This window comes from Microcaecilia unicolor, chromosome 7, assembly GCF_901765095.1.
Source record: "Microcaecilia unicolor chromosome 7, aMicUni1.1, whole genome shotgun sequence".
Taxonomy (NCBI): domain Eukaryota; kingdom Metazoa; phylum Chordata; class Amphibia; order Gymnophiona; family Siphonopidae; genus Microcaecilia; species Microcaecilia unicolor.
The window spans coordinates 304,965,477-304,982,783 of NC_044037.1; the positions used below are offsets into that span (position 1 = coordinate 304,965,477).

Here is a 17,307-nt window from a genome sequence, read left to right on the forward strand (position 1 = left end):
TTGACTTTCGGTGATTTTCAAAACCAAAGACATCCAAGGCAAAAACGTCCAAATGCAAGCCATTTGGACGTGGGAGGAGCCAGCATTTGTAGTGCACTGGTCCCCTTGACATGCCAGGACACCAACCGGGCACCCTAGGGGGCACTGCAGTGGACTTCATAAAATGCTCCAAGGTACATAGCTCCCTTACCTTGTGTGCTGAACCCCCAACCCCCCCAAACCCACGACCCCCAACTGTACACCACTACCATAGCCCTTACGGGTGAAGGGGGGCACCTAGATGTGGGTACAGAGGGTTTCTGGTGGGTTTTGGGTGTCACTGTTTTCTCCACAAATGTAACAGGTAGGGGGGATATGGGCCTGAGTCTGCCTGTCTGAAGTGCACTGCATCCACTAAAACTATTCCAAGGACCTGCATGCACTGTCATAGACCTGAGTATGACATCTGAGGCAGGCATAGAGGCTGGTAAGTAATATTTTTAATAATGTTTTTTGAGGGTGGGAGGGGGTTAGTGACCACTGGGGGAGTAAGGGGAGGTCATCTCTGATTCCCTTCAGTGGTCATCTGGTCATTACGGGCACCTTTTCGTGCCTTATTCGTAATAAAAACAGGTGTGGGTGAAAATGTCCAAGTTTTACTCATAGACGTCCCTGCTTTTTTCCATTATGGGTCAAAGACATCCAAGTCTTAGGAACGCCCAAGTCCCGCCTTCATCACGCCTTCGATACGCCCCCTTGAAATCTTGACGTCCTTGCGAAGGACTTCAGTTAGAGACATCCAAAATCTGGTTTTGATTATACCGATTTGGACGTCTCAGATAGATGGACGTCCAAGTGCCGATTTCTGTCACTTTTTGGACGTCCATCTCTTTCGAAAATGAGCCTGATAGTATGCTACTTACAATGACAACACAATACACAGTAAAACATCTTAAAAGAAAGCATAAGCTGTAAGCAAACATATAAGATAGAGTAACAGGAGTTAGATAGAAAATACCGGTAACTAACTTAAGGAAAATTGCACACAAAGTCAGAAAGGTGCTTGAATATGATCCCAGCCAGGTTAGGAATGGATATCATTTCATAAATGAAATAAAACTGATCAGCCATGCAAATCTGAACCTATTTGTGAGGAATGAGTAAAAATTGGAAAGTTGAGTCTAGCTCTCTGCATCTATTTGTAAGTGAGAAATGAAGCAAGGTTGGAAAGCTGAGCATAACTCAAGTGAACTGCAGACGGCTCCATACCTTGGCATAATCCGGTCACCTTTAGCACAGATTTGGTGATGCCCCCAAGTGGAATCACAGTAAAGTAGTCTATACTCTCAACTCCCACTGTACGAGGTGTGTACTTCACTGGGATATGTAGCTTCCTATAAGCTGGTGCCACTGCCTGTACAATGTCGCAAAAAAACACATAGTCTTCAAGTGCAGTTGGCGGCTTTACTCTCTCGATGCAGAAACGAGCATTAACCTGTGGCACAAAAAGCATTTAAATCTCAGGATTTAGCAACAATGTGGGTCTTACAATCTAAACTAACGTTAGCTTGGATATATCGACATCATTCTCTGAAGCACACTGCACCAAAGATCAGGTATTTTTGCATAAACTTAAAGTACAATTTATGGTCCAGTACTTAAAAGAACTGTGCAGTCTGTGCCAGAGCCGGTGGTGGGAGGCGGGACTGGTGGTTGGGAGGCGAGGATAGTGCTGGGCAGACTTATACGGTCTGTGCCAGAGCTGGTGGCAGGGCTGGTGGTTGGGAGGCGGGGATAATGCTGGGCAGACTTATACTGTCTGTACCAGAGCCAGTGGTGGGAGGCGGGGCTGGTGGTTGGGAGGCAGGGATAGTGCTGGGCAGACTTATACGGTCTGTGCCAGAGCTGGTGGCAGGGCTGGTGGTTGGGAGGCGGGGATAATGCTGGGCAGACTTATACTGTCTGTACCAGAGCCAGTGGTGGGAGGCGGGGCTGGTGGTTGGGAGGCGAGGATAGTGCTCGGCAGACTTATATGGTCTGTGCCAGAGCCGGTGGTGGGAGGCGGGGCTGGTGGTTGGGAGGCAGGGATAGTGCTGGGCAGACTTATACGGTCTGTGCCAGAGCTGGTGGCAGGGCTGGTGGTTGGGAGGTGGGGATAGTGCTGGGCAGACTTATACTGTCTGTACCAGAAGCCAGTGGTGGGAGGCGGGGCTGGTGGTTGGGAGGCAGGGATAGTGCTGGGCAGACTTATACGGTCTGTGCCAGAGCTGGTGGCAGGGCTGGTGGTTGGGAGGCGGGGATAGTGCTGGGCAGACTTATACTGTCTGTACCAGAGCCAGTGGTGGGAGGCGGGGCTGGTGGTTGGGAGGCAGGGATAGTGCTGGGCAGACTTATACGGTCTGTGCCAGAGCTGGTGGCAGGGCTGGTGGTTGGGAGGCGGGGATAGTGCTGGGCAGACTTATACTGTCTGTACCAGAGCCAGTGGTGGGAGGCGGGGCTGGTGGTTGGGAGGCGAGGATAGTGCTGGGCAGACTTATACTGTCTGTACCAGAGCTAGTGGTGGGAGGCGGGGCTGGTGGTTGGGAGGCGGAGATAGTGTGGGGCAGACTTATACGGTCTGTGCCAGAGCCGGTGGTGGGAGGCGGGGCTGGTGGTTGGGAGGCAGGGATAGTGCTGGGCAGACTTATACGGTCTGTGCCAGAGCTGGTGGCAGGGCTGGTGGTTGGGAGGCGGGGATAGTGCTGGGCAGACTTATACTGTCTGTGCCAGAGCCAGTGGTGGGAGGCAGGGCTGGTGGTTGGGAAGTGGGGATAGTGCTGGGCAGACTTATACGGTCTGTGCCCTGAAGAGGACAGGTACAAATCAAAGTAGGGTATACACAAAATGTAGCACATATGAGTTTATCTTGTTGGGCAGACTGGATGGACCGTGCAGGTCTTTTTCTGCCGTCATCTACTATGTTACATTATTTTGGGTTTTTTTAAAGGGTTCCTCACCCAAGGAACAGCTAACTTTTGGAGGGTTTTGCATGAGTACTGCCTTTATGCTGATGGTTTTGTGGGGGTCTGACCTGTCGAATCAGAACTCCGTTCACTGGGTAAATCTCTCTTATCTGCACCCTTCTCCTCCACCGCTAACTCCAGAGTCCGTTCCTTTTATCTTGCTGCACCATATGCCTGGAATAAACTTCCTGAGCCGGTCTGTCAAGCTCCATCTCTGGCCGTCTTCAAATCTAGGCTAAAAGTCCACCTTTTTGATGCTGCTTTTAACTCCTAACCCCTACTCACTTGTTCAGTACCTTTATTTTATCATCCCCACCTCAGTAATTCCCTTATCTCTTATTTGTCCTGTTTGTCTGTCCTAATTAGATTGCAAGCTCTGTCGAGCAGGGACTGTCTCTTCATATTCAAGTGTACAGCGCTGCATACAGCTAGTAGCGCTATAGAAAAAGCCTTTCTTACTCTTTGATGTTGGCAGGTAGTACCAGCCATTATTTTTGAGAAATCTAATAGAGGGATAACAGTGCATTTATTGTTTGTATGTTTGTGATTATAATAATTATTATGTTTCTTTTTGTTAGCCGCTTAAGTTTAAGTGGGTTATAAGTTTTTAAAATAAATACATAAATAATAAAAATAATTAATATAGCTGCTGTATTCAATATTCAAAGTGATTTAAATCACTTGTCCAATGCTAATTGGGTATATTCAGCAGCTGAATATACCTAGTTAGCCCCTATGTGGCCCGGTCCAGGGCTGTAGTCAGCACTTACCTTGTTAAGTACTAATATTCATCACTTAGCCAGGTAAGTTAACTGGATAAACAGGACCGCATAAAACACAGTCCTATTTTAATCGGTTAAGTGCTGAATATCGAACTTAACTGGATAAGTGTTATTCTTTGTCTTTCAATTACCTGAACTGCTCAGCGTCCCTCCTCTTCCCCTCTCCATTGCCTGCATTAATGCCAAGTCTGCAACTTGAATAAAGAGAATTATCTGGTTTTGTAACTATGAGAGCTCTGTACTTGTAACCATAACTCAAACAGCAAACAAAGGACATTGACAATTCTATAACATGAGAGCTGCACTGTGGCCTATCGCATGCTCTAAACTCTCCCTTACTGCTACACAACTGATTATGGAAGAATGGCAGCTTGAAAGAGGAACCGTACCTAATAACAGCGAGTCATAGCATCATTTTAGAGTCTGCCACAATGGCACATCCACACCTCCTCACCTTATGAGCTCCTGTGACACCATGACCTCTCCTCACCATCGGTGGCTTCTACCCTCAGGGAGGACTCTGTTCTGAAGTCTTTAACAGCACACATTTAGGACTGACAAATGTGCTAAACCCAACTGACTTAAATTAGCTCCAAAAGCTTTCACATGCATTTGCCTAGCCCTTTTGAGTACATAGGGTGGCAACTTACCAGATAACTTAGTGCATAATCCTTTCCCCATAAACTATAATCTGTCTAGAAAACACTGTACTAAGAAACACCCTAACTGTAATGTCAGATACCTGCTAAACAATGCCAATATATACCATCAGAACACTACTATGGTTTTCAGACCAGAACCAAATAGCTAACATTTGACGGCCTAAAAAAAACTCATTACCTTTTGAAATTACCCAAACAAGTCTCCCCTTTGGAACACAAGTCTCAAATCACTCCTTTCCCCACCATTTATATCAATGCCAGGTCTGTGGGGAACAATGCTCTCGAACTCAGGGATCTGCTAGAATCTTCAGATCTGGGATTTCTGTTTATCTCAGAAACATGGCTCACAAAAGCTGATAGTCCAATATTGCCTCATACCTATCCACCAGGTTATGGTATTCTTCACTCTCCAAGACAGGGTAAAAAAAGGCTGTGGACTTGCTCTTAGTTTGACCACTTTCAACTGGATTTCACCATTGATATCTGTATGTCAAGCTTAACCACGCACAAGTCCTCTAAACTCATTTCCACCAGAGGTAAAATCAATTAGGTCACTTTCTGGTCTGAACTAACAGATTCCCTCATTCCTACACATAGTTTGATCAAATCCCGCTGGGATAACAAGGTGAAAGCCAATAAGTCCAATATGTACAATAAGTATTGCCACACTGAGACAGACTAAAGGTCCATCAAGCCCAGCATCCTGTTTCCAACAGTGGCCAATCCAGGTCACAAATACCCGGCAAGATCCCAAAAATAAGCAGTGAATTTTCCCCAAGTCAATTTAATAATGGTCTATGGACTTTTCCTTTAGGAAGCCATCCAGACCTTTTTTAAACCCCACTAAGCTGCCTTTACCACATTCTCTGGCAACGAACTCCAGAATTTAATTACACTTTGAGTGATAAAAAATTTTCTCCGATTCGTTTTAAATTTACTACTTTGTAGCTTTATCGCATGCCCCCTAGTCCTAGTATTTTTGGAAAGAGTAAACAACCGATTCATGTCTACCCATTCCACTCCACTCTTTATTTTATAGACCTCTAATATATCTCTCTTCAGCCGTCTTTTCTCCATGCTGAAGAACCCTAGATGCTTCAGCGTGTCCTCATATGGAAGTCGTCCCATCCCCTTTATCATTTTCATCGCCCTTCTCTGTACCTTTTCTAATTCCACTATATGTTTTTTGAGAAGCGGTGACCAAAATTGAACACAATATTCAAGCTGCGGTCGCACCATGGATCAATGCAAAGGCATTATAATGTCCTCACTTTTGTTTTCCATTCTTTTCCTAATAATACCTAACATTCTATTTGCTTAGCCGCCGCAGCACACTGAGCAGAGGGTTTCAATGTATCATCAACAACGACGCCAAGATCCCTTTCTTGGTCGGTGACTCCTACATGGAACCTTGCATGACGTAGCTATAGTTCGGGTTCCACTTTCCCATATGCATCATTTTGCACTTGCTCACATTAAATGTCATCTGCCATTTAGACGCCCAGCCTCCCAGTCTCGTAAGGTCCTCTTGTAATTTAACAACTTTGAATAACTTTGTGTCATCAGCAAATTTAATTACCTCACTAGTTACTCCCATCTCTAGATCATTAACAAATATGTTACAAAGAAGGGATCCCAGCAAAAATACTGAGAATACTGACCATTTAACTCTACTCTCTGTTTTCTATCTTTTAACAAGTTTTTAATCCACAATAGGACACTACCTCCTATCCCATAACTCTCCCATTTCTTCTGGAGTCTTTCATGAGGTAGTTTGTCAAACGCCGTTTAAAAATCCAGATACACAATATCACCCCTTCAAAGAAATGCGATTGGTGAGGCAAGATATCCCTTTATAAAATCTACAGTGGGGGAAATAAGTATTTGATCCCTTGCTGATTTTGTAAGTTTGCCCACTGACAAAGACATGAGCAGCCCATAATTGAAGGGTAGGTTATTGGTAACAGTGAGAGATAGCACATCACAAATTAAATCCGGAAAATCACATTGTGGAAAGTATATGAATTTATTTGCATTCTGCAGAGGGAAATAAGTATTTAATCCCTCTGGCAAACAAGACCTAATACTTGGTGGCAAAACCCTTGTTGGCAAGCACAGCGGTCAGACGTCTTCTGTAGTTGATGATGAGGTTTGCACACATGTCAGGAGGAATTTTGGTCCACTCCTCTTTGCAGATCATCTCTAAATCATTAAGAGTTCTGGGCTGTCGCTTGGCAACTCGCAGCTTCAGCTCCCTCCATAAGTTTTCAATGGGATTAAGGTCTGGTGACTGGCTAGGCCACTCCATGACCCTAATGTGCTTCTTCCTGAGCCACTCCTTTGTTGCCTTGGCTGTATGTTTTGGGTCATTGTCGTGCTGGAAGACCCAGCCACGACCCATTTTTAAGGCCCTGGCGGAGGGAAGGAGGTTGTCACTCAGAATTGTACGGTACATGGCCCCATCCATTCTCCCATTGATGCGGTGAAGTAGTCCTGTGCCCTTAGCAGAGAAACACCCCCAAAACATAACATTTCCACCTCCATGCTTGACAGTGGGGACGGTGTTCTTTGGGTCATAGGCAGCATTTCTCTTCCTCCAAACACGGCGAGTTGAGTTCATGCCAAAGAGCTCAATTTTTGTCTCATCTGACCACAGCACCTTCTCCCAACCACTCTCGGCATCATCCAGGTGTTCACTGGCAAACTTCAGACGGGCTGTCACATGTGCCTTCCGGAGCAGGGGGACCTTGCGGGCACTGCAGGATTGCAATCCGTTATGTCGTAATGTGTTACCAATGGTTTTCGTGGTGACAGTGGTCCCAGCTGCCTTGAGATCATTGACAAGTTCCCCCCTTGTAGTGGTAGGCTGATTTCTAACCTTCCTCATGATCAAGGATACCCCACGAGGTGAGATTTTGCGTGGAGCCCCAGATCTTTGTCGATTGACAGTCATTTTGTACTTCTTCCATTTTCTTACTATGGCACCAACAGTTGTCTCCTTCTCGCCCAGCGTCTTACTGATGGTTTTGTAGCCCATTCCAGCCTTGTGCAGGTGTATGATCTTGTCCCTGACATCCTTAGACAGCTCCTTGCTCTTGGCCATTTTGTAGAGGTTAGAGTCTGACTGATTCACTGAGTCTGTGGACAGGTGTCTTTCATACAGGTGACCATTGCCGACAGCTGTCTGTCATGCAGGTAACGAGTTGATTTGGAGCATCTACCTGGTCTGTAGGGGCCAGATCTCTTACTGGTTGGTGGGGGATCAAATACTTATTTCCCTCTGCAGAATGCAAATAAATTCATATACTTTCCACAATGTGATTTTCCGGATTTAATTTGTGATGTGCTATCTCTCACTGTTACCAATAACCTACCCTTCAATTATGGGCTGCTCATGTCTTTGTCAGTGGGCAAACTTACAAAATCAGCAAGGGATCAAATACTTATTTCCCCCACTGTATGTTGGCTTTGTCTCATTAATCCTTGTTTTTGAATATGTTCTGTAATTTTGTTCTTTATAATAGTCTCTACCATTTTGCCTGGCACCGACGTCATCACCATACTAGACAAAATTGTTCCATTTACCACTAAAAAGGTCAAGACGTCCAGAAATTCACCATGGTTTACAGAGGAACTATCCATCCTAAAAAGAGAATGTTGATGCCTTGAAAAGCAATGGAGAAAGAACAAAGATACTACTCATAAATCCAAATGGAAGTCAGTCTTCCAATACTACAAAAAAAAGGTAGCTGATTCAAAACGTCAGTACTATAGCAGCCTAATAGGTCAAGATGATCTTGACAACAAAACACTTTTCTCCTTAGTTAAAAAACTAGCTTCCACTAATGACAATGAACATTCACAGAAAGCATGTCCCACCACCCAAGACCTAGCTGATCATTTCGCCAATAAGCTACTCCAACAGAGGAAAATAGTCCAACTTGTAGTTCAGCCTCAATCACCGGAGAACCTACAATCCAAGGACTCAAAACTGACCAAAACTGGAAATCTTTTCAACCACTAACAGTTGGGGATGTAAGATCACTGCTGTTGAAATGCTACCGAGCCAACTGCTCCCTGGATCAATGCCCAAAATACCTACTCAAATCCATAAAATGTCATAAAATTCTTCATTTAGGCACACCACTCTACCTTAAAAAGGGTCTGGGCGGCTTCCTAAAGGAAAAGTCCATAGACCATTATTAAACTGACTTGGCAAAATCCACTGCTTATTTCTGGGATAAGCAGCATAAAATGTATTGAACTTTTTCGGGATTTTGCCAGGTATTTATGACCTGGATTGGCCACTGTTGGAGACAGGATACTGGGCTTGATGGACCTTTGGTCTGTCCCAGTGTGGCAATACTTATGTACTTATGTAATCATTTCTTATTCACCACTTCAATCACTACAATCCATGGATTCTACCGACTTGTTTTACCTTCCCCTTATTTGCATCTTATGAGTCAACCAGAAATCCTGCCTTTTATGTTTATGGCATCTAAACTGTGGTATAGTCTTCCTCCTTCTGTTAGATTAGAAATCTTCCTTTTGTAAATTTAACATTTTCTTAAAAACTAATATTTTTTGAACTAGTCTTTGAGGTCAGTTTACCAACTTAAGTTTCTCCACATGTGTCATGGCCACGAGTTCCACACTGGTACTGTTAGACTTTTATTGAATATATTCTTTCTTAGGTATGGATGTCGTCTGGCCTGTAACATACTGGCGTTCCTTTTAATTTTCTTATATTAGTTTTTATTGCTTTTTGTAACCCACCATGATCTGTGCGTCAGAAACGGCAGTATATCAAAAATGTTAGGTCAAATGTTGCATTCATTCAATAAGGTATTATTGAACTCTGCTGATACACAGTTCTCCAACTGAAGCAGGAGCCACTGTGCTCAACTGACACACAATTATCCAACTGTATGAGGAGCTATTGCCACCAGACCACACCAGGGCTCTACAATAAGGTAAGGAGGGAGGGGAGGGGTAGTGAATGGAGTCATATGGGTGAAGGGAGGCTGGAAAATTGGGGAGGGGATACACATGGGGGGAGAGGGAATCTGGCTTTCTTTGAGGGGGGGTCAAAGTGACAGTGGGCGGAGCAGGGTGTGACAAGGGTGGGCAGTGCGCCTTCTTTTTTCTTACGGCAAATATCCTAACTCTATCCAGAACAAACTGCCTTACCGCTGCAAAAAACAACACTAGGTCAGAGCACACATTAGGGTGTTGGAAAAGAGGATTTCCTATGATTCTCATGCTTTCTCGTGATTCTTTCTGCAAAATCTTCCAGTTTTGATTGCCTTTGGAAGGAGAAGAAAGCCCATGCAAGCCCTTAAGTGCTGGTTGTGAGAAACACATATTGGTGTTTGGTTCCTACATCTAAATTTAAAGCGTCCATGCTATAAAAAAAAATAAACGCACCCAAAGTGAAAACACACATTGGCATCCGTTTCCTGCATCTAAATATAAGAATCCAAGCTATTTTACCAGGGACATGCGCACAGGAGCTGAGCTTACTGCGGAACTCTTCTGCGCATACACCAAGCACAAGCCTCCCACCAAACTCCCTATCGTTCAACGCTAATGATAGTTGCATCTCATTAGCATTCAGTATTAGGGTGTTGTACTTCTATGGTGTTCTGGAGATATTTTTACAGTGCTATTTGGAACAGCGCTGGAGTTTTCAGCAAAGGGGCCTACGAGAGAGCTGCTGAAGTTAGAGTCAGGTTGGACACTACAGCCCAACCAAAAGCAGCCTCCCTGACTGAAGGCTGATCCAAGCACTTATGAGAAATGAAACTATAAAGTGAGGACCAATACACAGTTTTGCATTTTAGACATATAGATCCCAGCTTTGTAAAATAGGCATTTAGACATGTGTGCAATGTACACATCTAAATGCCGATTTATTCACACCTAAACTGTGAACAGTGCTTCTAAAATAAACACCATACTGTATTAGAGCAGTCCAAATGGCAGGATCCCACCACGTTGGGCACATACCGGGGACACGTTGACTATTTCCATGTATTTCTCTGCAGTGGTACCAACAGCAACGGGCCCAAAATGAAGCTCAGAGTGCTGCTGCCCTGCAGTGACAGATCCATCTTTCAATCCTTTAATCAAGAGATGTGAATATTTAGCTACAAAATATAATAAAAATATAAGTATTAGAGTGCAGAAAAATATCTATGGCTTCTGAGGTGCACACAATCCTTGATACAAAATACCTACTGATACTACTGCTAAGCTGGTTCTTCTAAATTCATGACTATTAATTAGAAAACCTGTCGCTTGTACATGCTGAAGATGTAACATAGAAATCATCATAAGTGGGTGTAGAATAGGTAGGGGCTGTGCCTTGTAGTTTACAGGGGAACGTTACCACGCATTAACTGCTAACACAGTAAAAACACTACTACTACTACTACTTATCATTTCTATAGCGCTACTAGGCGTACGCAGCGCTGTACACTTGAACATGAAGAGACAGTCCCTGCTCGACAGAGCTTACAATCTAATCAGGACAGACAAACAGGACAAATAAGGGATAAGGACAAAGAGTAGCAAGATTCCGGAATCCCAAAGAGTAGCAAGATTCCAGAATCCCAAAGACTAGCAAAGATTCCGGAATCCCAAAGACTAGCAAGATTCTGTGTAGAATCCTAAAGAGTAGCAACATTCCGGAATCCCAAAGACTACTACTACTAATCATTTCTATAGCGCTACTAGACGTATGCAGCGCTGTACACTTGAACATGAAGAGACAGTCCCTGCTCGACAGAGCTTACAATCTAATTAGGACAGACAAACAGGACAAACAAGAGATAAGGGAATATTAAAGTGAGGATGATAAAATAAGGGTGCTGAACAAAGTGAATAAGGGTTGGGAGTTAAAAGCAGCATCAAAAAGGCTGACACAATAGGTCGCAATAGCTATTTTGGGAAGGCAGTCGTAAGAGCAGGAGTGAGTAATGTGGAGGGGCATAATCGAACGGGGACGACCATCTCTAAGGGCGCCCATCTCTAAGGTTGGTGCCGCGAAGGGGCGGGGCAACCCGTATTATCGAAACACGATGGACGTTCATCTTTCATTTTGATAATACAGTCGGGGCCAGCCAAATCTCAACATTTGGGCCGACCTTCGAGATCACCGCCGTTGGTTTCCGCCGATAATGGAAACTAATGGCGGCCATCTCAAACCCGGCCAAATCCAAGCCATTTGGTCATGGGAGGAGCCAGCATTTATAGTGCACTGGTCTCCCTCACATGCCAGGACACCAACTGGGCACCCTAGGGGGCACTGCAGTGGACTTCACAAATTGATCCCAGGAGCATAGCTCCCTTACCTTGTATGCTGAGCCCCCCAAAAAACCCCAAACCCACTACCCACAACTGTACAACACTACCATAGCCCTTAAAGGGCAACGGGGGGCACCTAGATGTGGGTACAGTGGGTTTCAGGTGGGTTTTGGAGGGCTCCCATTTACTACCACAAGTGTAACAGGTGGGGGGGGGGGTGTGGGCCTGGGTCCGCCTGCCTGAAGTGCACTGCAGTACCCACTAAAAACTGCTCCAGAGACCTGCATAGTGCTGTGATGGAGCTGGGTATGACATTTGAGGTTGGCATAGAGGCTGGCAAAAAAATGTTTATATTTTTTGGGGGGTGGGAGGGGGTTGGTGACCACTGGGGGAGTAAGGGGAGGTGATCCCCTATTCCCTCCGGTGGTCATCTGGTAAGTTGGGGCACTTTTTTGAGGCTTGGTCCTAAAATTAAATGGACCAAGTAAAGCCAGCCAAGTGCTCATCAGATCGGGCCTTCTTTTTTCCATTATCGGCCGAAGCTGGCCATCTCGTAACCACGCCACTGTCCCGCCTTCGGTACCCTGCCAACAGGCCCCCTTGAACTTTGGCCGGCCATGCAATGGAAAGCAGTTGAAAACGGCCAAAATCGGCTTTTGATTACACCGATTTGGCCGGGTTTAGGAGAAGGCCGGCCATCTCCCGATTTGTGTCGGAAGAGGGCCAGCCTTCGTTCGAAAATAAGCAGGATAGTAACATAGTAGGTGACGGCAGAAAAAGACCTGCACGGTCCATCCAGTCTGCCCAACAAAATAAACTCATTTTACATGGTATGTGCTACTTTGTATACCTGACCTTGATTTGTATCTGTCATTTTCAGGGCACAGACCATAGAAGTCTGCCCAGCACGAGCCCCGCCTCTCAACTCCTCCTAACCACTGGTGCTGCCACCCAATCTCTGCTAAGCTTCTGAGGATCCATTTCTTCTGAACAGGATTCCTTTATGTTTATCCCACGCATTTTTGAATTCCGTTACCGTTTTCATCTCCACCATCTCCCACGGGAGGCTTCACTTTTGCCGCAACCGCACCATCAGGGGTTGCATGGTTGGGGGGAGGGGAGGAGGGCTTGGAGTCGCTTCAGTGAGGCGAGGGGGATCGGAATGAGAAACTGGGGGGAGGAGGGAAATCAGAGAGCTTCTGCAGTTTTTTGTTTAAATGCAGGTCCCAGCCGATATTCAGCTGGGGCCTGTATAACCGTCTTATGTGGGCCCTAGCTGAATACCGGTCAGGACCCGCTTTAGCTCAGGCAGCCAGCACTGGGACAATTAGCCCCGGATATTCAGTACCAGTACCCACACATGACCCAGCATTGAATATCCGAGGCTAATTTAGCCAGTGACAGTCAGTGTTTTAAAAAAATGCTGACTGCCGCCGGCTGAATATTGACTCGTTTCAGTTAACATCTTACCAATAGATGACAACTGGATGCTCTTTTCCAGGTCCCAGTTAACTCCATACTGACAGACTGCTTTCCCATCATATGGCACAGCCTTTTTGGGCTTGAAGACAACCTTTATCCTGCATTCCTTTTTTGGCTCCAGCATGCCAGTGGTTGGTGATAAAACAAAAGGTTCTGGTACTTCCAGCCTAAACTTTGTCTGCACATCACTGGAGAGGGAATTACAGATGGTTAGATTCCAGAAATGTAAGAAATAACAAAGGATGAATCACCCAACATCTTATGAACGGTTATGGATTGCACATGGCATTTTTCTCTTTCAGTACTTCACCCCCTAAGAGTCAAACACTATATCAGAACTTGGGGACGTTCCATGAAACTAACAGGTAGCAGATTTAAAGCAAATGTAACAGAGTATTTTTAGGCACCCTTCTACCAAACTGTGGTAAAAAGTGGCCTTAGCGCATCCTTACGCGGGTCATTCCCGCATGCTATGACCATTTTTACTGCTGGGGTAAAATGGCTGATATTTCCATTTTTGGTATTAATGGCCATGTGCTTATTTTCCCAGTGGCCATTAGCATATAAACCCCAACCGCCACCCATTATGAAGGAAGTTAGTGCATGGTAATGTAGCTGCGCTAAGTGATTAGCGCAGAACATGTGCACTCTCTACCTCAGACCCACTCTCAGCACTAAAAAAAATACATTTTATTTTTTAGCGCGGGGATAGTGTGCGCACATCCAAAAATGACTGCGGTAGTTAAACTCAAAAACAGGGGGGGTGGAATGCTTGGGTGCACTTAGGTGCTATTCTAGAACTGGGTGCTGAAGTGTTCTAGCGTGAAACTGCAAAGGACACGTTCCGATGTCAGGGGCATGGGAGGCCCATGTGCGTTCTATTTCAGGTGCACTTTACTGAATGCTGCATTTAGGCGCTCACACCTGCCACATAGCTAAATCTTGGTACCTAATTGTTGACTCAAACCAGCATTCTATAACACATTAAGAACACAAATTTACACTTATAGAACACTAGCTTAGTACCTAACTTTTAGCAGCTTTTCGTGAACTGGCCTCCTATAAGTGTTCACTTTTTTGTGCAATGTATCTCGCGTGGCATGAAAACACTGTTGTAAGGCTCCAGAAGCCTTCAGGCACTCACCCAGTGTTGTGTATGCTAAAGAAAGCCTCCGAGCGGTCACCGACTGCACAGATTGGCACATGGAGACTCTCTGGAATCTGCAGCTCACAGTGTGGCAAGGTGGCACACAGGGAAATAGTAAACCTGCCCTCTCTCATATGAAAACTAATGCAATCTTCATATGCTCGCTAGAAATGAAAGAAAAGAAGGGGTGTTAATAGGTCTTTCCCTACGTCACATTCATAGTGGACTGCCTAAACTACTAGCATGCATAACTACTCTGTTTATATCTTAGCATATATCTGTCAATCCACATTACTAGCAATCTGTCAAACGTGTCAACATGAAGGCTTACGACAGTAGTACAACTACGTCTGCTAGAATTAGAAAGGCCTCCAGTAACAACCTACAAAGGTCTATCAAGATCTGCATTAGCAGAACACATGCCCACCTCTTGAACACATTAAGCATTCTGCACAACACCCTCAGATATAGCGTACCCACAACTGTCATAAAGCCTTCATACTGCAGGATCCAAAACAGCAGCACTGACATTTCAGGACCTGCAGTGCTGGAGGGCTACATTTCAGCAAGACTGGACCATGAAAGCATAGACATATTTATTTACTTAATTAACTAAATGTATATGTTTATACAGTGGTGGAAATAAGTATTTGATCCCTTGCTGATTTTGTAAGTTTGCCCACTGACAAAGACATGAGCAGCCCATAATTGAAGGGTAGGTTATTGGTAACAGTGAGAGATAGCACATCACAAATTAAATCCGGAAAATCACATTGTGGAAAGTATATGAATTTATTTGCATTCTGCAGAGGGAAATAAGTATTTGATCCCCCACCAACCAGTAAGAGATCTGGCCCCTACAGACCAGGTAGATGCTCCAAATCAACTCGTTACCTGCATGACAGACAGCTGTCGGCAATGGTCACCTGTATGAAAGACACCTGTCCACAGACTCAGTGAATCAGTCAGACTCTAACCTCTACAAAATGGCCAAGAGCAAGGAGCTGTCTAAGGATGTCAGGGACAAGATCATACACCTGCACAAGGCTGGAATGGGCTACAAAACCATCAGTAAGACGCTGGGCAAGAAGGAGACAACTGTTGGTGCCATAGTAAGAAAATGGAAGAAGTACAAAATGACTGTCAATCGACAAAGATCTGGGGCTCCACGCAAAATCTCACCTCGTGGGGTATCCTTGATCATGAGGAAGGTTAGAAATCAGCCTACAACTACAAGGGGGGAACTTGTCAATGATCTCAAGGCAGCTGGGACCACTGTCACCACGAAAACCATTGGTAACACATTACGACATAACGGATTGCAATCCTGCAGTGCCCGCAAGGTCCCCCTGCTCCGGAAGGCACATGTGACGGCCTGTCTGAAGTTTGCCAGTGAACACCTGGATGATGCCGAGAGTGATTGGGAGAAGGTGCTGTGGTCAGATGAGACAAAAATTGAGCTCTTTGGCATGAACTCAACTCGCCGTGTTTGGAGGAAGAGAAATGCTGCCTATGACCCAAAGAACACCGTCCCCACTGTCAAGCATGGAGGTGGAAATGTTATGTTTTGGGGGTGTTTCTCTGCTAAGGGCACAGGACTACTTCACCGCATCAATGGGAGAATGGATGGGGCCATGTACCGTACAATTCTGAGTGACAACCTCCTTCCCTCCGCCAGGGCCTTAAAAATGGGTCGTGGCTGGGTCTTCCAGCACGACAATGACCCAAAACATACAGCCAAGGCAACAAAGGAGTGGCTCAGGAAGAAGCACATTAGGGTCATGGAGTGGCCTAGCCAGTCACCAGACCTTAATCCCATTGAAAACTTATGGAGGGAGCTGAAGCTGCGAGTTGCCAAGCGACAGCCCAGAACTCTTAATGATTTAGAGATGATCTGCAAAGAGGAGTGGACCAAAATTCCTCCTGACATGTGTGCAAACCTCATCATCAACTACAGAAGACGTCTGACCGCTGTGCTTGCCAACAAGGGTTTTGCCACCAAGTATTAGGTCTTGTTTGCCAGAGGGATTAAATACTTATTTCCCTCTGCAGAATGCAAATAAATTCATATACTTTCCACAATGTGATTTTCCGGATTTAATTTGTGATGTGCTATCTCTCACTGTTACCAATAACCTACCCTTCAATTATGGGCTGCTCATGTCTTTGTCAGTGGGCAAACTTACAAAATCAGCAAGGGATCAAATACTTATTTCCACCACTGTATGTATCTGGATTTTCAAAAAGCATTTGACAAACTATCTCTTGAAAGACTCCTGAGGAAATTAAAAAGTCATAGGAGAGGAGGCACTGTCCTATTGTGGGGAAAAGATAGAAAACAGAGAGTAGAGTTAAATGGTCAGTATTCTCAACGAAGAAGGGTAAATAGAAACAGGAAAGATGAGGAAGGTGATCACATTTGCCAATGAAACAAAGTTATTCAAACTTGATAAATCACAAGAGGATTGTGAGAAATGGCAAAAGGACATCGTGGGCGTGGACGATTGAGCATCCAAACAGCAGAAGCCATTTTCCCCCCTAATTCAATTATATAGCGCTCAAAATTGCATGTGTGCACAAACTGTGCACGCAGTTTAATTGCTTAACAGGCCGATTAGCACCTAGAATTGGATGCTAACAGTTATTGATGCTAATTGGTAATATTTGGAATTACACACGCATTTTTATAGTCGTAAATTCTTCCATGCAGATCTGAAAAGGGGCCGTGGCCATGAGAGGGGTATAGGTGGGTCAGGGGTGTTTCTAAGATTTGTGCGCCGTGTTATAGAATTCAGGGGATCGCCATCTAATTTAGGTGAATAGGGTTCAGCTGGTGTAAATCCTGGGGGCACGGATCCCAGCGCTAAGTACTAGTCTATAAACAGTGCCCGACTTGGAGAGCCATTTATAGAATGATGCCATTTACAGAACTGAGGCCCAGA

General features: G+C 45.0%; 1 protein-coding gene across 1 annotated transcript in view; it reads right to left on the minus strand.

Moving 5' to 3' along the window:
* CFAP65 (cilia and flagella associated protein 65) overlaps positions 1-17,307 on the minus strand; it is a 176,814-nt gene that overhangs the window by 133,191 nt on the left and 26,316 nt on the right. The window contains 4 exon segments of the mRNA XM_030210891.1: positions 1,249-1,474; positions 10,438-10,577; positions 13,207-13,406; positions 14,363-14,529. Of these exon segments, the coding sequence (XP_030066751.1) occupies positions 1,249-1,474; positions 10,438-10,577; positions 13,207-13,406; positions 14,363-14,529 (733 nt within the window).